A 21,239-nucleotide genomic window follows, 5' to 3' on the forward strand; every position below is an offset into this window, starting at 1 on the left:
GGCTTCCTCTCTGGCGGTGTGTGGGAAGGCCTGTCAGCAAACTGCGGATGGTCGTGGGTTTCAGCCGGGCTCTGCCTGGTTTCCTCCCATCATAATGCTGGCGGCTGTCGGCGTAAAACACCAATCAAATAAATAAATAAATAAATACACCAGTACTTGCATACAGTAACCAGGTGTCGCATCTGGTGTCTTCAGCATGGCTCTGCAGTAAGGCAGCATTATAAATATGGCTGTATTGGGTCTCCTTGTTGAAAGGAGACATCCCAGTTAACAAATCAGTGAAATAATGTTGAGAGTGACTTTTGAATTCTTCCAGGATTGGGATATGTGTCCTGTGGTTACATGGTGTCTGATGATGTTAAATTTGACATGTTCTTGGTAACACCCTATTTTCCTGTGCAGTTTTATTACTTCAGCTCTCTGTAAGTGGGAAGGTCTGTCAGCAACCTGTAGATGGTCGTGGGTTTCCCCTGGGCTGTGCCCGGTTTCCACCCGCCACAATGCTGGCCGCCGTCATATAAGTGAAATATTCTTGAGTACGGCGTAAAACACCAATCAAATAAATAAATACTTCAACTCTCTAAATCTGCTATCACGTGTACATAACTAACAATAACTTCTCATGTGAATATGTAGTGTATAAATGTATATGTATGTGTTTGTTTGCAGAAAGGTGACATTTTGCTCTCTATCAATGGGACTAGTTTATTCGGGTTGTCTCATGCAGAGGCTGTTAAAATACTCAAATGCAATGCTGAAGCCAAATCCATCACACTGAGGATAATGGAGGGGCCAGAGACATGTGAGGGCCCAGAGAACTTCACCCCCTCCTGGCTCTACTGGCTACAACTCCCTGAGTACGTACACACACTACATCTCTCTATGTATTTTATTGCGGTATGTGTCTGTCAGTCCATTGGCCTGTATAGAATCTCATCGTTTTTTGAGAGTTTTGAGCCCGGTTGTTGAAAACTGGTTTAAGGCTTGAAGGAAAAGGAACTATAAAGGAGTTGTGCCCTGGCTTCCCCTTTGGCTGTACATGGAATGGTCTGCCAACAACCTGATGGTTGTGGATTCCTCCAAAGCTCTGCCTGATTTCCTCCTACCGTAATGTTGGCGGCCATCATATAAGTGAAATATTCATGATTATGGCATAAGACACCCATCAAATAAATAAATAAATCATCTAGAGTTATCAGATTTTTTCACCTGAAATTTTGCTTGTAGAAACTTTTACTCTGGCTCTAGAAGACTTACTTCCCTCCAAATTTAGTTCTTACTGGATGATGTCATGTGTAAAACAGATTTACTGTCGTCAAACTTTTGAACTAAGTTGTGCACGCATATACTCTTTGCAGAGTGTACCAGTCTCTCAAGGTGATAACCCTACTGCGGAGCCCCATAGGCAGCCTGGGGTTCTCAGTGGTGGGCGGCTGTGATAGCAGTCAGGGAAATGTGCCCATCTATGTGAAATCTGTTGTCTTAGATACCCCTGCATCCAAGGACGGTCGTCTCAGGTAAGCACAACAGATAGAACTGGCTGTGAGATGTCTTTGTAGCTGTAGGGATAAAAACTTTGTATTTGGTTTCTCCTTGATAACACAGTATTCTTTCTGTTGCTCAATACAAATGATAATGAATGAATTTAATATTGTGTTATTATCGAGTCAGGTAAAAGCCTACCAATTCTATGATGCGGAGTGAGCTGTCAAATTATTTGAGGGAGTCAACATTTTAATCTATTTTGATACCATAAGCAGGGTTCTTACACTTAAATTTTGTTGTAAGGTTTCCAAGACCTTGAAAAAGAGTTCATTTTGGGATGTCATTGAAAGTACTCAATTTTTCAGTGTTAAATATCAATTTATATTATGCTTGCACAGGATTGCTCAATAAGCTTAAAAAAATTCAATTATTATTGTCCTTGTGAAGACTTAGAACTGAATGGTCTTTGAAAGAATTGGAAAACATAGGATGTGAAATCTTTGAAACACACTTTTTTTCTTGGATGGTTGCAGAATGAAGCTTGATGTCTAGAACAACGTTCAGGTATTCTTTGTTCTTTGGCTACCGATAAACATATCGGGATTTGAAGTACATGTAGCCGCAAATGTAATTAGTAGAATGAATGATTATGGCATCATGCCACTTCTGTAATTAGTAGAGAAAGTTGCTGTATGTGCTAACAATCAATTCTTGTTATCAATTTTTGGACAGTCAGCATCTTTTACATGACTTTGTCTTCTCTTCAATTACAGATGTGGCGACATGCTAGTCACAGTAAATGACCACTGCCTGCAGAATATTACCCACTCCAAGGCTGTCAACATCCTTAAACAAGTGGAGGGGAATGTGACCCTCACCATCGTGTCTTGGCCCGGCACTGTTGTGTAACTGCAACCTTGTATCTACCTCTCTAGTGTAAGAGGGGCAAATAGTCTCTACCTCTTTTGTCTTGGAGGTAAACAAAGCTTACCCCATACCTCTTCAGTTGTGAAGGACAACAAAGCGCAACAATCCACAGTTGCCATAATACACAGTTCTACTTTCTGATTCTTGTTCTCACTGTATTCCTCACAAATGGAGCAATGGAATATTTTTGACTGCAAGGTGACAAGTAATCAGTATTTGGTGGGAAAGCAAAAGTAACAGAACTGTTGCACCTCACCCCCACATAAAATGGTTCACAAACAGAATGGGTTGATTGTATACGATAACTTCTGCCTTATTTTGACTCTACATGTTTGTGAAATCTGTGTGGTTCCTGAAAAACAGACGCTCAATGGCCGACACTCGAGTTCATTTGTCCCCCGGCTTTTTATGTGACCTTAGTTTCAGCAGTCCATCATGTAACAAGAAGTTGAGAAATTATCATTTTTGCCTTGAAAGCTGGTATAAGGAGCACCAGTGCAGGATATAGTAATCCAGACTTCCATGGTGCTTGAGAGAGAGAGATCTTTAGCTGTGGTATTTATAACAGCCTGTATGCATACATATGTGACTATATTTTACTTCAAAGCTTTACAAATATATCCGGTTATATACATGCCTGTGTACTGGAGCATTTAGCTCAGCATTGAGCTATACGAATATGGTCTCTCTCCACTATGGACAAAAGCTGCCAAAATCATAAAAGCTACGCCTGTAAAACTGTGAACATGTTACAGTCTGCACTCCTGTAGGACCTCAGCTCAGACTATATCATCAGGTGAAACTAGTTAAAACAGGGGTGTTTTTTTGCTACTATTAGGTTATTTATTATGTTTATTCTGAATTTGGAATTCAGTTCCAGCTTAGTTCATAAGTGAGTGCTTATGCTGGTATACATGCAATATACGTGGTGGCATTGTGCTAAGTTTTGAATTATAGGTGTACAGCTGCATTGTGAAGTAAATGTGTACAGAACTCTGTGAATTAGTTGAAAATGGACAAATGGTCCATGAAATTCAGTGGCATATGTGTGTCTCCTAATACATGTATTAAAAGTCCTCATTCTGTGATAGACATACGAATGCCATATGAAGGTACGTGTGGTTTTAGACAGTTTTGTACGACAGTATTTCCAATGATCATGTAGTTATTAACAAGTCTATAGTTAAGTGTCTTTTTATATCATCACGTTTCTTGTTGATCTCTAAAAGTATTTCTATATATTTTTTATTGTGTAGTTAATTCTTGGCAAGTCGTTTGACTGTATTTCAAGAGACTCTAATCGTGGAAAAACCTAGTCCTGATTGTTTTTACCTGTATTATGATGTGTGAAATCTCCGAAGTGTGTAATAAGTGTTTAGCCAATCAGGAATTACATATTAAAAAGAACTCTGTAGCTAAAAATAAGTGTCTGGATTAAGACAAGACATGGTATTTTGTGAGTGATTGTGGCAGTAACATCTGGGCATGTAGTTTTCGGGGCTGAATTGCAGTTTTCTCCTTCAAATGCTAGTTGAATATTATCACTATTGTAGTGCTGAATATATTATATCAAAAAATAAATAATAGTTTTTCAAGCAGCCATATTTGTTTGTTAGCAGCAGGTCCATTGGCTTTATAAGAGACACAATCAGGTGATGCCATACTGATGTTTTTAGTTCATTTATGTGCTTTTTTAATCATTAGGAAAGTGCACAAAAGACTGAAAATGTTAGACTCTTGGTGACCATGGTGAAGGGTGGATGTACGTGTATGGTGTTTGAATCTTCTGCTGTTTGCCTAATGGGCAGAGTGCTCTCCCCTTACTGGTAACTCAAGCTTTCTGTGGGTGTGTGCCAGCTGTATGGGATAGCGTGTACATGTAGAAGTCCCCAGTAGATTTTAATGTGGTGTTGTGAAGCGGATACTTAACTGGATGTCCAGTGCTTACTGCCTTTACTGATTTATATACAAGCCTTTCAGCACCAAAGATTTGCTACGCATTTTTGATACTACTTTATGGGCCCGCTACTATTTTCCATGCTTGTAGCCCAGTTTGCAGCTTGTATCTGTACATAGTTTTGTATAGATCATTCCATGTCGTCAGTAATGCGCCAAACTGTACAGGTGTACCGTGATCATAGTCATGGACTGAAAGCTCAATTTTAAATAAAGATGAGCAAGGAAGTATTTTGTTGTTTTTTCCTCTCAGTATTCATGTACACAGCACAGGTAAATGTCTAACAGGGAAATATTTCCTGGATTTATAATGAAAATGTCATCCAGCACGACCCATTGTCTCAAAAATTTGTAAATGACACAGATGAAAGTACCAGAAAGTAATGACAGTTGCGAAGTTTTGTGAAAGTGGGCCCAAACTTTCTCAATCTCTCCCTTGCTCCGTTCTGTTTCAAAAGAAAATCCTCCCCTAACTGAAACAGTCTGCCTCTCGTTCAGAGTTGAATTGGTTTGTTGTTTTATGTTGTAATAAAGAATATTTCACACGCATGACTGTTGAGGAGAAAGAAACTGAACGCAACCAGGAGGAAACTAAGTTTCAAGGAGCCTCGAGAAAAATGATGATTCACTTCCTGCAGACTTTGTCTAAATCAGTAAGAGTAGTTTTAAGTAAAGAAGAGCAAGGAAATATTGTATGTATTTACAGATCTAACACATCTAGTATTCATACACTATCATAAATAATGGTGGCTCTCCAGTGATTTTTTACAAAACGCTGTAACCAAGCAAACAGATAAAATGATTTTTTTATTTATTTATTCCTGTCCATACAAAAAAAACATAACTATATTGTGCACTCGTCCTTTTGCAACAATATATTAATGTCCATATATTAGCACTAATATAGCTGCCAATCCAAAAGGTTGTATACAAAATACAACAAAGAAAAAGGTCACCCCCCAAGAAGGGTAAAAAAATATAAGCAAACTTATTTTGTACAGCATGTTAATGTTTAACAGCTAAAAACTATCACAAAGATAACATTCATATGAATCATTAGCATGTAGTATCCATAACAACCAACACTTCACATACAATACAGGGGCGTAGGAAGCAAATGAGAAGTGGGGTTGGGGGTTGGGGGGGACATTATCTTGACCAATGAGGGGAAGGTCCAGAGCCACCAAGGCCCCGGAAGCTCTTGGATTCAATATAACCTTACAAACATTTTCGCATGTTTTAAGAGAAAACAAATGTCCATCAACAAGTATGTGATGAAATATACTGCACATTTTGGCAAAAATCCCTAATCAGATCGCTTTCATACTTTACATGCCATGTGAGTTGTAAAATATTTACTCAAATAGCGCATGCGGATAAACTGAACAATGTTAATTGTACAATGACCACTATAATCAGGCCCAGAAGCAGCAACGTGGAGAGATGGTGGGGTTGTACATAGGCAAGATGAAAGACTATCTCAGTCAATTATAGGCGAGGGTCCAGGACCCATCCTCACCCTGGAAGTTCTGAGATTCCAGATGTCCAGAGACAGGTTCTAAACTCCTTTCCCACCAATTAAAGCAAATAGAAACAGAGCCTTTAACTTCAAAAATATTGAAAATTTGTGTGCTAAGATGGAGCTGATCTGAATGGGGAGCTAGGGGCATCCACAAACTCACAAAAGGGAATTCCCATTCAACATTATGATAAAAACCTAGGTAAACTTGATATCCTAACATTCTTTGTGATACAAAAATTTAAAGAAATGTTTAACATCTGATTCAAAATAGTTCAGAAAGCACTGAACATTCACTCTAAGTTATTTTTTTTTATATGGTTTGGTCAAAAAGTTGGAGGGCCAGAACATATGTTGGCCCCCAACCTTTGAAAGAATTGGGGCACAGGTCTCCCTGCCCTATCCCTCCCCACTCCCCTCCTCCACTTAAAATGCCTTTGCAATAACGTCAAATCAACAAGAAAAATGAATATGGGTGTACAGTTTATGATCTCCCAAATATATAAATGTATCTACAAATTCACCAATTATAGGCATTAATAAATAGAACTACATGTGTACTTATCCACATTTGCATGTAATTATTGATGAGCATGTGAAAACTCATGCATTTCACAGAAAGAATTTACATCATGGGATCGAGGGACCCGATACAATTATCCTGATGCTTATCTCTGGAGTTCATTAATATTGAGGATAATATTGGGTGTGAAGAAACTGAAATGAGAGTATAAAGTACAATAATAATAATACAATATTGCACACATTGGTTTCAAGAATGATAAAAAATATTTTGTTTAAATTCTAAAAAAGTTTAAATATAAATTCTTATATAGTTAACAAAAAACATATACTAATTTAACATATTCAAAATATTTCATAGGTTGCTGAACACATTATAATGGCAGCTTTATCTCTGGTGGTATAATTGAGCTGAGCAGGTAAGAGATCAATCCCAACCCTCAACAAGTTAAATGCAATTCCAATATACATGTAAAAGTGACTTTGGTGAGGTTTGAACATACAGTAATGTCAGTGTGTAGTCAAAATGATTATGTATATACAGGAAAAACCGGACAAGTCCGTTTGGTGAGTGGCCAGTGGAGCTTGTCAGTATTATTACATACATGTACAACAAACTCAACAGCCAACCAGTATTATTAATTAACACCAAGATTGATTTTTCAGTGGTTAGTGTACAACACAAAAAAAAAAAAAAAACACAAAATTTTATGTTTACCGCAAAGATGAAGAAATACTCACAATATTAAGCTGGAAAACAAAGTTGCATCTGTAAAATTATGAACTGGAATTAAAATTTCTGTTTCACGAAAAACTTTGTGTTTCCTCTTGACCAGGACATACATATAAACAAAAAAATAATTGAAAGTGTTGAAAGAGACAGACCTTGTTGTGTAATGTACCAAATGCAAAATAGAGACAAAAATCTTCAACAAATTTAACCAGCAAAATATAACTTGAGATGAAAATTCTGAACATTACAATCCTACAGTCTCAACATGTAATATGTAGGTGGTCATATTTTTTTTCTTTTTTTTGAGTGTTTGAAAAATTATTATGCACATTATAAATGCTACTAGGATTCAGTTATCCATTACATTTGTAAGATAACAATATTACAACACCTATGCATGCACCTGTGATCACATTCAGTGACACTAAAGTGTTCTAGCTGTCTCTCACATCTGCACAAACTGGTCAATGTTCTAAAATAATTTCTTCAAGCTTTACTGTTACTTTTATGGTTTCGATATTTGGCAGGCGGTATTTTTGGCATACAGTATATAATACAGTCTGGTTTTCAACCAGGGACACCATTAAAAGAAGGTGGGAGTTGGTGTATGAAAATAAAGGTCAAGAACCAGCCTGATTACTACACCACACCTACATGTATATCACAGACGAGAAACTTCTACCATCGGTGGACTAACACGATAATTTGAAGGACCCACCCGTGTTTGGTCAAGGTCATCCATATTGCCCTTGACAAACAACTCCTTAGCCTGTTGCCGATCCTGGTGGCGCTTGAGGATTTCCACGATGAAATAGATGATGAATAGGAGACAGAGGTAGGTGATCCACAGGGCCCAGATGACGATGTTTGCCACAGCCAGGAATACCCCAAGGGTGATGTTCACCAGAGCTAGGAGCAGAGCCAAGCGGCCATTGGTGTGGTGAATCCACCGCCAGATTAGTCGCGCGCTTGACTCGTCTACCAGTAGAACGGTTTTATGGGGTCGACTACAAAGACAATCACAGACTTAAAGAGGATATTTCATGGCAAGTGTATGCTATACAAGTATTTTGACAGGTGTAATTTGCTAATTCAGCATAAATCAACATACAAGCATAAATGTATGTTCTTAAACTAAACTTAAATTACTATTATATTGTAGCAAGCAAATTTGAAAAAACCAGAGAGGTGCCACGTAAGGTCAGTAAAATAGTGTCCAATAACATTCACTTTCAATAGTCCTACCTGTAATGAGAGGCAGAAATGAAAAAAAATATACAAAATTTAAAAGCTACTTTTACATGAATCGGTTCACAAGATATTGCAGTAATTTTGGATGGACAACTGGTTGGACATGACTGACAATAGCCTTTGGCTGAATCTGCTATGGTAACATAGGAATAAAGAGATGCAAAGCTTTCCATATGTAATTTAGCCAGATGTATTCAATTGATATATATGTACTCACAGTACAGCATTTATTGGCTGTAAAATGCCTAGGATCATGACAATAAGACCGAGGATTCCATGTGTGAATCTAAAATGGTCAAACTGCACAGAGAAGACTGCAAATACAAATCCCGCTATGGAGCAACACAGTCCAGATATCTGAAAGCCAAAGTACCCGAGGGCTTTAAAAAGAATGTGAATCCTCATGAGGACAACAAATATAACACCACTTGTGTTTTATTGTGTGAAGTTTAATTTAACAGACATACTCATTCCACTTATAAGATAGCAATGAGGTCCAGTTTACAAGTGGTAGAAACTGGTCAGAGCTATGAGAAAACTGTCACAGGTCAACCAGTCGTTGAACTTCCCCTTAATACCGAACACCAAGAAAAGTCTATGTTGCAGCACCAAAAGTAATATTTTATGAAATTTGGTTGCCTCTAAAAATGTAATTTTTGGGTGAAATTAGCAAACTTTTAGTAAGGACGTTTTCTGCATACTGCCACCTACTTGTACTGTTGTATGAAAATAAAACCAGAATGGATTTCTGTGACGGGCATATCTAGCAACGAAGGCTCCCCACTGGAGAAAAACTCCCCAGCCAATTGTCATGAGGATTCCATGGACCATGATCATATTGAAAAATCGCTGAGAACAGTCAATCCTTTCTGCGCTATCAGCAGTCAACGCATTTCCATGAAGAAGCCAAAGATCATTCAGAAGAGCACCTCTGGACAGAAAATAATCAACCACTTCATTATTGTATCAACTAACGGTATACTGTCTAACAAAGAATGAATGACTTAAGCCTATGATTAAAACGATATCACAGTGATTAACATAATGCAAGTAAGCCTTAATTAAAATTACCACCTTTTCTCTGAATGAATTCAATTTTAAGCTTTGAAGACAAAAAAGTTGCATTGAGAAATTACATACTGTTGAGGTTTTATATAATCCATCACATGCATAACAGGACATACTGCATATACGCATACGCTCACAGTTTTCAGATGCACACCAATTCAAAAACATATCTATATAATGACACACCCTTCAGTCTCAAATCCTCCAAACATATAGACACCCTCTTCTCCCGTGGCCATGGCAACGGATGCTCTCTTACTGGGGTAGGTGTCCTACCAGAAACATATATTACATATGTGAGTAGGTAGAGAAATTATTCAGGTAATGGGTGTATTTATAAGGACAGGTATCTTATCCCGTCACAAGTGTTTTCTTATAATCAACAAATCCCCCCACCACCACCACCTTAATTAAAATTGGAATATAATTCTGTTAAAAACATACCCCACAACAACAACAAAGGACAAGAAAAGAAGGTTTTGAAGGAAAGCCAAGATAATATAAATTTCAATTTTCTTTGCCCTTACTCTACTTTCAAAACCTTTGCATGTTAAGAGACGGGTGAATATCCTATGTTATAATCAACCTGCATTGTGTCCATGTCTCTATTTGTAATACAAATATACACATCTTAACACACTTAATTTACATCATTATTTACAAATGTACAATGTATTTTAACCAATACACCTATTTTTTCCATGCGTATCTTCCACTGATAACCTTGGACACTATGCAATGATTTTACACATCTTTCTGCCTATGATTAGACATTTTTATGCTGCTTCATCACATTGATACAAGATCAAGGGAAATAACTCACTTAACTTTCCCTTACCTGAGAACTTAACGTTTTCCTCCGTGTCCACAGTCCTGAGCCAGGATTTAACAATCCAATTTCGTTTTCTTTAGTAGGCACAGTCTAAAAGTATGACAAAAAGGTATGAAAAATGCTATCAAATATCCAAACAAGACACGTAGATGCGGTGTAAATATTCAGTTCCCTTTTGTAATTGTGAAAAAACTTTACCACGAAACAATCAATGTTAATATCTATGAAGACATACACTAGTATACATGTAATACATAGAGACAGTGTTAACTCTGTATGAATCAAATTTATCTGTGCTAAATCTGCATTAAACATATATACATGTATTTGTTCCCATGGAATAGTACATTACACTATGAGGGAAGCATTCCTATATTATGAACTGGATTCCCCTTTTGTAGGCTAAATCTTTGTTTACGCTACATAAAATGCTGCAAAATGCCGTCACTGAATGACACTAATGGGGAAAAATTTCTGTACTTTTAGTCTAACTTTAGATTGTGCAAAGTCATACACCTAAATGAACCCACATAATTCTAATATTTCACTGTATCTTATTCAGTCAAAAATCTCCCACCACAACTGACCCTATAGACAAAAATATAAAAATAGTTAGGAATAGTTTTCTGTGGTTTTTCTACTAATGCTTATTTCATGTTTTTTTCTAGCACTTGGTATTACATTGGATATAGATGTACCTCTAGGACCTGTGGCGTTTTGTTTATTCCTCCATACAGGACCACTCTCCTCTCTCCTGTGCTGATTGGTAGCATAGCCATGGCAGCATACATACTGTAGACAAAAAGGTGTAACATTTCACTCATTTCTGGTTACAGAAACTTTGTTAAACATAATTAATATCATGATCGCATGTAAATGCATAGCTATACACCAATTCTATCCACATAAATTTAATACTTTTCAAATTGCACGCATTAATTGTCAACATAAGTCTGCATACCCTCTTCCAAGCAAATAACAAAATTCTATTTCTTGTGGAAGATATTTCATAAGAATTTAATCTTTGACTTTCAAGTACTTTCTCTGTTTCAGTATTATTGTTTCAATATTATTGTTTTATTATTGTGTCAGCATTATCGTTTTACTATTGCTGTTTCAGTATTATTGTTTCAATATTATTGTTTTATTATTGTGTCAGCATTATTGTTTTACTATTACTGTTTCAGTATTATTGTTTCACTATTATTGTTTTATTATTGTTTCAGTATTATTGTTTCAGTATTAATGATTATTATTTACATTTTGTGTCTAATGAAAGATACTGATACTTTTTAAATAGCTATGGCTCATTTGTATAGAATATCTCCTACTTGTTTTTGAATACTATATTTACATGTATGTAAGGTCATTTGATGTCTCACCTCGGCATAACACAATCCTGTAACTTTGTCCAGAGTTTTGACCTACCATCAAATAGCCATGAGTCCCCAGACGGGCAGGGGCCAGCCACACCACCACCTCTGGTAAACAATACAATATGTATGTACTGTATTTTTTCAACCTTTTTGCATGAAATTCAAAAAGTGGTATCCTATGTAGAAAGTGGTATCCTATGTAGATCGATAAAATTATATTGTTTGTGAATTAGGGAATACATAACAAAATGCCTATAGCTTTATCCAGAGTCTCAGTAATATAACACGGTATGCAAAAATTAGCAAAATTCATGTAACCATACTATAATTTGACCTAGTGGCTGGCAACTAAAGTTCTCCTACACATGTACATCAAAAATAAATAAATGAATGAATATGGCTTAACAGTACTATGGCAATACTGTAGCCATATTGTGGCGATTACACCAGATCTCCATGTTCTTTCAGTGTTAAAACTTTCAAGAAATCAATCTACAATAATTCACATTTGAAAACATTTTTTAAAGACTGAAAATTGCCTACGTTAAGCATCCCCCAAAGATGACCAGCTCCTCAGAGTTCACCATGACCCCGCTGTGAAGACATCGTGCATGAGGGTACGTCACGCTGTACGGGTGACATTGATAACAAGGGAATTCTGAAATCATACAGTGCTTTTAGAGATTTTTTAACCAATTGCATCATCATTATATTCATCATGACTATTACTTTGTAACCAGGGACTTCTTTGTGATTCATTATAAACAATTTTCAATTTGATACTTTTGACGAAACAAATGTTGGGATTAGTCTAAATACAGACGGATAGATTCATCGGTGGGTAGGTGAAAGGATGGATGGAAGCATGGGTGGGTTGGTGAAAAAATGCATGGGTGGTAGGTCAAATGGATGGATGTGTGAAGTTTGCATTGGTATGTAGGTGAATGGGTGAGTGGGTAGGTCAGTGGATGTGTGCATGGGTGGGTAGGTGAATGGTTACATGGGTGAGTAGGTGAATGGTTACATGGGTGAGTAGGTGAATGGTTACATGGGTGAGTAGGTGAATGGTTACATGGGTGGGTAGGTGAATGGATGGGTGCATAAGCAGGTGAATAGATGCATGGGTGGGTAGGACAGTGGATGGGTGCCTGGGTGGGTAGGTGAATAGATGCATGGGTGAGTAGGTGAATGGATACATGGGTGGGTAGGTGAATGGATGGGTGCATAAGCAGGTGAATAGATGCATGGGTGAGTAGGTGAATGGATACATGGGTGGGTAGGTGAATGGATGGGTGCATAAGTAGGTGAATGGATACATGGGTGAGATAGGTGAATGGATGGGCGCACAAGTAGGTCAATGGATGGATGGGTGGGTAGGTCAGTGGATGGGTGCATGGGTGGGTAGGTGAATAGATGCATGGGTGAGTAGGTGAATGAATACATGGATGGGTAGGTGAATGGATGGGTGCACAAGTAGGTGGATGGATTGCTTGGCCGATTGGAGTTTAAAGTCAACTGAAGAATTTTCCACTTCTGCCAGGTTCTGCTCATTTCCTCTCCAAGTAAACCAGACTGATGATATATCAGTTAAATACTAAGAGCGATAAAAAGCCAATGAAACAAATAATATCAGAGTTACGAAATCAATAAGAAAGTGTCAATTATTTTTAACAAATTCCACTGTGAAAATATCTACTTTTAGACTCAAAGTGCTCAAAGGCTTTAACTGACTAAATCCTCAACAGATATCGGACACAAAAATTAATACATACAATGTGCCAAATATTCATCTTACTTATGGTACCTAAAAATATAGTTATTAAGGAAAATGTAGAAAAAATTCAGATGCACAAAACTAATGGTACAGGCACAGTGTATACATCAACAGCAGAAGACATAAGACATATACATTTAGAACTCCTGCCAGTTACCTGAGTGCCAAGATCTCTGATGTACATCGTAGACGACTGTGTCATAGTACCTCTGCTTGGAGAAGCCCATGGACACGTACAGGTGTGGGGAACCAGGGAAGATCCCACCCGCAGCCCCATATCGTGCCTGAGGGCTGTATGCAAACTGAGAAACACCATTCCATTCACTGGCGCTACAACACACAAATACATCTGTACAATCTATACAAATACAAAATTCTAGACAGATCCCTAGGTTTCATTGTCAAGTTGCCAAGTGATAGCTGTGTCAAAATCATTCTATGAGGTCTTAAATTAAATTTAAATCATTTAGTACAGCTATTAGATCTACAAATTCATACAATGTCATATCACTGAACAAAATATCTTCATGCATTTCAAATAGAAAAACAAATATAGTGCAAAATTTACCTTAAAAATGAGGGCTGAGGTTGGCCTGGTAACTTCTCCCAGCGTTCTGTCCTAGGGGATGTACAACACATGTAGAGACAAATTCAAAACAACTCTATACTGCTTACTATGGTAAGCAAGTTCAACAAAATTCCTAAATTCTGGTAATAATTATTCATTGAATGGTTTAACACCAATTATAATAATTAAGACTGTATGAGTTGATGTGATTGTTTACCTCTTTTTTCCTTTTTTGTGTATATTATTCATTTTCTTGTAGCAAAAAACAAACAATGGTGTGGTTCAAGAAATGCTGTAGTGTTGTGATTTGGAGTGTATGGGGTACTAGACCTAACTTCGGCAGTTCAAGGGGAAAGGAATATAAAATCTGTATACATCTGGAATGTAGTGTATGGGCTAGGGGACCTAAAATCTGTAGAGTGGACATCTGGAATGTAGTGTATGGCTACAAGACCTAAAATCTGTACTGTGGAAATCTGGAATGTAGTGTTTCGGCTACAAGACCTAAAATCTGTAGCTTGGACATTTGGAGAGTGGTGTATGGGCTACGAGACCTAAAATCTGTAGCGTGAGCATTTGGAATGTGGTGTATGGGCTACAAGACCTAAAATCTGTACTGTGGACATTTGGAATGTGGTGTTTGAGCTACAACACCTAAAATCTGTAGAGTGAGCGTCTGGAATGTAGTGTATTGGTGACGAGACCTTAAATCTGTAGTGTGGACATTTCAAATGTAACAGCAAGGATGTCAATATAAAATTGATAGTATTGATATCTGTGATGTGTTTCCTTGGTTACTAGATATAAAATCTTGTGTATTGAAAATTATGTAGTTCAGGAGGTACTGGGTATAAAATTTATAGTGCTGGCTTTTTGAATGTAGTTCAGCAGGTAGTGGGTATAAAATTTATAGGGCTGACATTTGGAATGTAATTTGTAAGGCTAACTTTAGGAATGTAGTTCAGGGGGCACTGGGTATAAAATCTGCAGCGCTGACATTTGGAATGTAGTTCTGGGGGTACTGGGTATAAAATTTGTAGTGCTCACATTTGGAATGTAGTTCAGGGGATATTGAGTATAAAATTTGTAGTGCTAACATTTGGAATGTAGTTCAGGGTGTACTGAGTATAAAATTTGTAGTGCTAACTATTGGAATGTAGTTCTGGGGTTACTGGGTATAAAATCTGCAGTGCTGACATTTGGAATGTAGTTCAGGGGGTGCGTGGTATAAAATTTGTATTGTTAACTTTTGGAATGTAGTTCAGGGGGTACTGGGTATAAAATTTGTAGTGCTAACTTTTGGAATGTAGTTCAGGGGATATTGAGTATAAAATTTGTAGTGCTAACTTTTGGAATGTAGTTCAGGGGATATTGAGTATAAAATTTGTAGTGCTAACTTTTGGAATGTAGTTCAGGGAGTACTGAGTATAAAACTTGTAGTGCTAACTTTTGGAATGTACTTCTGGAGGTACTGGGTATAAAATTTGTAGTGCTAACTTTTGGAATGTAGTTCAGGGGGTACTGGGTATAAAATCTGCAGTGCTGACATTTGGAATGTAGTTCAGGGGGTACTGGGTATAAAATTTGTAGTGCTAACTTTTGGAATGTAGCTTTGCCATGCTTTGCTACATGGCTGCATGTTTAATAACAGTGGTATGTCCTAACCTGAATTTAAACACCCAAATGTCATTGTAGAAAATCTTGTCCCTGCCCTGGCCCGTTGCAACATAGAACTTCCCTTCTGAAACACCGCTGACAAAGCTGTACCTCCCTGATGGATTTGTCTGGCCCATCACCTCTCTCCAGTGAGCTGAAAACATTTCACATATATAAAGTACCAATAATAAAAAAAAATAATCCCTATTTGTTTCAGTCACTACGATTGCATATATTTCAATTTCCTTTCAGAATGAACTCAACCAGAATGAAAACAGAAATCAATAATTATTGTTTTAAGGTACACTTCAACACATGACAAGCATTTGGTATTCACTCTTTACTGAAAAAAGCACAATACATGATCATATGTGCACTTGAAATCAAATTTAATATGAATTTAAAATATCACCAGGTTGAAGCACTAAGAAAATGTACATATATAGGCTTGCACAGAACTCACCTGAAGAAATGTTGTATATCCAGGTATCATTAAGCATTTTGGAGCTAGACCTACCCCCAAACAACACAAGGATATTAAGGGAGAGGTCAAAACCGAGTCCAGCATCACGACGTACAGGTGGCTGAGTGCTGCCTGTGATAACGGGTACCTTCTCCCAGGTCAGCTGTGCCAGACTCCAGGGCAGGTAACACAGGCATAGCACCCTCAGCAGCATACTGAGGGAATAACACAAATAACAGTATGTCATCATATTTTAACACTTCCTATGCGTTGAAATGGTGAATGACATTTTCAAGAATTTTTTATTTGTATATGGCAGAGAGTGGGACCTCTGGTTTATGGGTGGAGGAAATGGCAGTGCCCTGAGCTAATGAACTGCCCTTCACTAGGTGTTGGAGAAAACCTCTGGGGCAGGGCTGGCTGCAGCAAGACCAACACTTTAGCTCAGTGAGTCAGTAAGGCTAGTCTAAACAATACTAAAGTATGCTATTATAATATACCCCAATTCTTCAACCTTTTCGACTGCCTCTGCAATAAATATTCTGAAACATTCTGAGAGAGCTACATGTATGGGATGTAGAGAACTAATTTGCACAGTTTAATGTAGCTTGCATCTTTAGGGACACAGATAAATCATTTTAGCATCATTTTGATAATCATTGTGTGCTTAAATTCCACTGACAAAAATGCTTTAATGGTTGAAAAGGTAAGGCCTCTCATTACATCTACTAAGTAAAACTGCATTTTGAATGTTTTACTTACTGATCCTAATTTTACTTACCCAATATAATTATCAAGCTATACCCTTTAATATTAATCTTGCGTATTTGTACAACTTAAGTCTTGCCCGCTTCTTGCCACCAATGTAATTTCATGCCACCATGGTGGCATAGTTGCTACACAAAATGAATTCAACAAACTTAATCTGTTGATCTTCCTTATGGCATATTAGTACTTTTTTCTAGCTGGTCTAAATTACTTGTAATGTTCCTGTATAAATTTAGTCAGTCAACTTTTACAGTTTACAGAAATTTTAAAGATGAGTTTGTTGTTAGGTGGTAGAGTTACATTAATTCATTGTACAACCAGCTTTTCACAATAATGATCTGAGACGGGACATTTACTAACAAGAGGATCAATCCAGACCCTGCCCAATAATTAATTGATACAGGCATCAGCCTTCATTATGTAATACACCTACAGAGTAAATAACACATGGAGTGAAGGTGTAACACATTTACCCATCATCGCTGTAGACTGGTAGTATAATAGGCCTGCAGATTCTGTGCTATACCTCAATGTGTCAGTGGTTCCTGCAGCCACAACACTAACAAACACCTGCACCTGGTATTGATCGTAAGTCATCACAGGACAATGCAGAATTGAAACGCCGGGGAATAGTGTAGCAGGTAAAATATTGATGTTTTCTTACACTATTCTGTGTGTGAACGTAGATAGACGATTATGAATCAGGTTCATTTTCGACAAGCCTTTAACGCAGTCAGAAATAACGATCATCGATCACGCCCAAAACACTGATGCTGTAAAATTTAGATCTGGAGAACGTGAAATACGTAAATAAGATACAAATTAATGGATGAAATTTAGTTGTATACTTAACTCCGCCCTTCATTCATCAATTTGTTATATGCTATGGTATAGTCTAATATAGGCATATAGCCCTTAGCTGCTTACTGCTTATCCTACCAATACAACACACACATGATGTAAAAGTTCGAAATATACACCAAAAAACACAATACCTGTCATACACGCCTGGATGAATGCTCTTCACTTAAGTTCTACCAGTAAATTCCACACAAAACACATGGACCATTTTGCTGTCACAAAAGCGTTCCATTCTTCTTCACAGGTATTCTGGTGGTGCGGAGTTGAACCCAAAGCATCTCCAGGGGGTGATAGAATTGGTTTCTCTTCTTTACTTTACTTAAATGGTGTACTCTACTACTTCACTAGATTTTTAAAAAAAAAATCCTGTCAGATTAATGAGATTCAGTCAACTGCTTCAATGCAAAGCTCGTCAGTTCTGTTACTAACCTATTGACGGCTGACATTTTCACACCTTTGTGGGTTAAGTAGACTCACCTGCTGATGCCGACTGGCACTCAACTTACATCTCGGCAGTAGGAGGGGCGTGTTGGTCTGAGAGACAAACATGGGAGACAAATCTTCACGTACTTTTTGAAACCAACGAACATATCTATTCAAAGAACATGAACTACAATAACGTATTACAAAAATGAATGAAATGAATGCTGAAAGTAAAGGATACGGAGTGTTCGGCAACGGTTTGTAGCTCTGCGTAGTTATGAGGCTTTATACAGTCAGCCGTGTACATGATGAAGTGTTCAACACTGTGATGTGTTCAACATACAATGTCTCTTTACATTTTGCAAAAATCGTCTTCCACTTCGAATCGATTACTTCCTTTAGTTCCTCTTCTGGCCTCTTACAAACTGTTTTGTCTTCTCGTTGCAGCATTCCGCGAACAACTTCAAGTTTCTCTCCAATACAGCTGTTCATATAGGCCTATAATCTAAGTCCCTCTCCGGTCGTACGTGGGAAGGTCTGCCAGCAACCTGCGGATGGTCGTGGGTTTCCCCCGGGCTCTGCCCGGTTTCCACCCACCATAATGCTGGTCGCCGTCGTATAAGTGAAATATTCTTGAGTACGGCGTAAAACACCAATCAAAAAAAAAAAAAAAAAAAATAATCTAAGTCCAGTCAGCTTTCATCGAACATTGACTAGAACTATGTACGCAGGTGATCACATCTCCAACTTTCGGACACACTTAGGCTTTTCTTGTATACTAAAATTCAAGAATCACAGCGCCGTTCACTTGTTAATTTTAGCTGCCATATTTGTCGGTTCGTTGTTAACGTAATCGAAATCCAGCATGCCTTCGAATTGATTGGCCTTTGTGTGGGTTTTTTCCTCTGTCACGTACTTCCATTTAGCTTTTGGTAGAATGTAATAAAATGACTGAAACGTGCCTATATGTCTCGAAACAGACATTTGTATACCAACCGTCAGTCATTATATATAATGATTCTAAGGGGGCAATAATCACAAACCCAATTTCCAAAACAACGTGCAACACAAGGCTGACGAAAAGAAGGGGTCAAAAGCTTTTATTGACGACGAAAAGATACATGGAATTTTCTTGGCAAATAAATTAGATCAGTATCCAAGTCGTGCACCATGCTGGATCGTAAGTAACTAGAAGTCTCGAAAGACCGTCTACCTGTATCGAAGTCCAACATAGTTATTCAGAAATACGAGTTTACATAAAATGCCCAGGAAAAGTTCCCTGCATATGTGACAATACGTAGGCTGTAACAGTGAGGACCATTGTGTGCTTAAAGGAATCTGTGGTGTGTGTATATGCATATCAGAAAATGCATACATGTACGCTGAAAAAACATTTTTTGAGACATTACGATCAGCTTAGATGATAAGCTAACTGGTCACGCCCGTGCACATTAATCGTCAGTACATTTTTCTCGCAAATCACCTATTTTTATGGTAGTGTAATTTAGATCATTTCATTTAACGAAAATAACACACATTAACTAACTGTTTATGTGTTCCCTATGTCAGTCGTTTTGGTGTTTATTCTGTGATTATACATATATGTGCAAATAATTGTACGTATGTTCATTTCGTTTGCACATATGTATAAATATTTGTACATATTGGTGAAAAGTTTTTGTTTTTCGTTTACATATGTCTAATTCGTTCGTACATATGTATGTATATATGCCTAAAAAGTTTCATACATTGTTTTGTACATAAGTGGAAATATTTTGCACCAAAGATTACCTTATACAAAACAATAAGATATGTATACAAAGCCAAGGAATTGGGTATCTACACAATGCTTTTGCACATTGTATTGCACATTGAGAGGAAATACTATACTGGGTGGCCATTTTTTTTCTAGCTTATATGTAAACTAACTCATCAGGAAAGCAACCTATTCACCCAGGCTGATCCACCTAACATTCGAGCCAACTAGAGCACAATAACGCACGAAGGGAATAAATAACCATGACAGATATAAAAAGGAAAATGACCAGTTTGAGGTTCAAGGGAGACGACCCTAGGATACACATAGTCTTTCAGTCTGAAAGATGTAAGCAGAAATACATAGATGAGCTATAACTTATACATGCATGTACCTCTGATATAGGCTTATTCTATACTCAAGTCAAACTTGAAATCACAGTTTAAACATTACAATTATTTGAAATTTACACTGTTTCGACATATCAGATCTTCTGGTCGTGAAAATGACAAAGACCACCGAGTTTCGAACTAGCGACCTGAGAGTAGGATACCTAATCGCCAGCAATGCATGTTCAGCCGTATAGACTATCCAACAGGCTTCCTATATAAACTTGATTTGACTCTGATAAATGGCTTTTTGTCACACGTGAACATCGTCTAATACCACTACTAAAAGGCAAAGACTGCTCTAAAATGCAGTACAAATCAGACAAAAGACCATTAAAAACTGTCTAGGAAAATAGTTGGACTTATTTTTATTTTTTTAGAATTTTTCTAACATAGTAAAATTGAATTAAAAGATCAGATTCTACGGTGGTCTGTTGTGACCCAGAAGGTATACCAACTGCGTCACATCTATACTTTTTGCATAAGCTCATTCGTTTTAGGGTAAAATCAGCGAATGCATTCATAGATCTACGTGCATTTGCGGTTTAAGTGATGAAATGTAGCAGTCTAATGCGTGTTAAGTAGCAAAAACCTTATGTGATGTCACTGGTCCCACTGTGGTCAGAAAAGGCCACCACAGAATAAAATATTTGAACGCCTTTTACTAGGTTAAACAAATTGTAAAAAAAAAAATACATCAAACTATTTTCCTTGAGAGTTTTTAATGGTCTAACTTTTTCATCTGATACATACTTCATTTTAATGCTTTCTTTGCTTTTAAGTTTCATTCTCTAATCATATACACTTGACCCTAAGTGGAGAACGCCACATGAACAAGTTAAGTTCAAGACAAGGAGCGGTGGTTTCGATAACGTGCTCCAGAGCACCTCTTCGTTGCATGGCATGAACGGG

General features: G+C 37.4%; 3 protein-coding genes across 3 annotated transcripts in view; 1 reads left to right on the plus strand and 2 right to left on the minus strand.

Moving 5' to 3' along the window:
* LOC135467987 (ligand of Numb protein X 2-like) overlaps positions 1 to 4,616 on the plus strand; it is a 55,672-nt gene extending 51,056 nt beyond the window's left edge. Inside the window, exons 13-15 of the mRNA XM_064745963.1 lie at positions 670 to 857; positions 1,359 to 1,517; positions 2,259 to 4,616. Of these exons, the coding sequence (XP_064602033.1) occupies positions 670 to 857; positions 1,359 to 1,517; positions 2,259 to 2,394 (483 nt within the window). The 3' untranslated portion in view covers positions 2,395 to 4,616. The remainder of the gene's footprint in view (positions 1 to 669; positions 858 to 1,358; positions 1,518 to 2,258) is intronic.
* A 578-nt stretch (positions 4,617 to 5,194) lies between these two features.
* LOC135468627 (uncharacterized) lies at positions 5,195 to 9,282 on the minus strand. The gene is made up of 3 exons (XM_064746990.1): positions 9,105 to 9,282; positions 8,611 to 8,750; positions 5,195 to 8,149 (listed from the first exon to the last, which is right to left on the minus strand). Exons 1-3 carry the CDS (start codon positions 9,228 to 9,230, stop codon positions 7,804 to 7,806), a joined length of 612 nt encoding a protein of 203 aa, XP_064603060.1. The 5' UTR covers positions 9,231 to 9,282; the 3' UTR covers positions 5,195 to 7,803.
* A 349-nt stretch (positions 9,283 to 9,631) lies between these two features.
* LOC135467064 (uncharacterized) lies at positions 9,632 to 18,632 on the minus strand. The gene is made up of 11 exons (XM_064744824.1): positions 18,576 to 18,632; positions 18,237 to 18,293; positions 16,279 to 16,345; positions 15,677 to 15,821; positions 14,012 to 14,062; positions 13,601 to 13,773; positions 12,213 to 12,327; positions 11,676 to 11,774; positions 10,992 to 11,085; positions 10,300 to 10,383; positions 9,632 to 9,733 (listed from the first exon to the last, which is right to left on the minus strand). Exons 1-11 carry the CDS (start codon positions 18,630 to 18,632, stop codon positions 9,632 to 9,634), a joined length of 1,044 nt encoding a protein of 347 aa, XP_064600894.1.
* Positions 18,633 to 21,239: the final 2,607 nt, after the last annotated feature.

This window comes from Liolophura sinensis, chromosome 6 (genome assembly GCF_032854445.1).
Source record: "Liolophura sinensis isolate JHLJ2023 chromosome 6, CUHK_Ljap_v2, whole genome shotgun sequence".
Classification (NCBI taxonomy): Eukaryota; Metazoa; Mollusca; class Polyplacophora; order Chitonida; family Chitonidae; genus Liolophura; species Liolophura sinensis.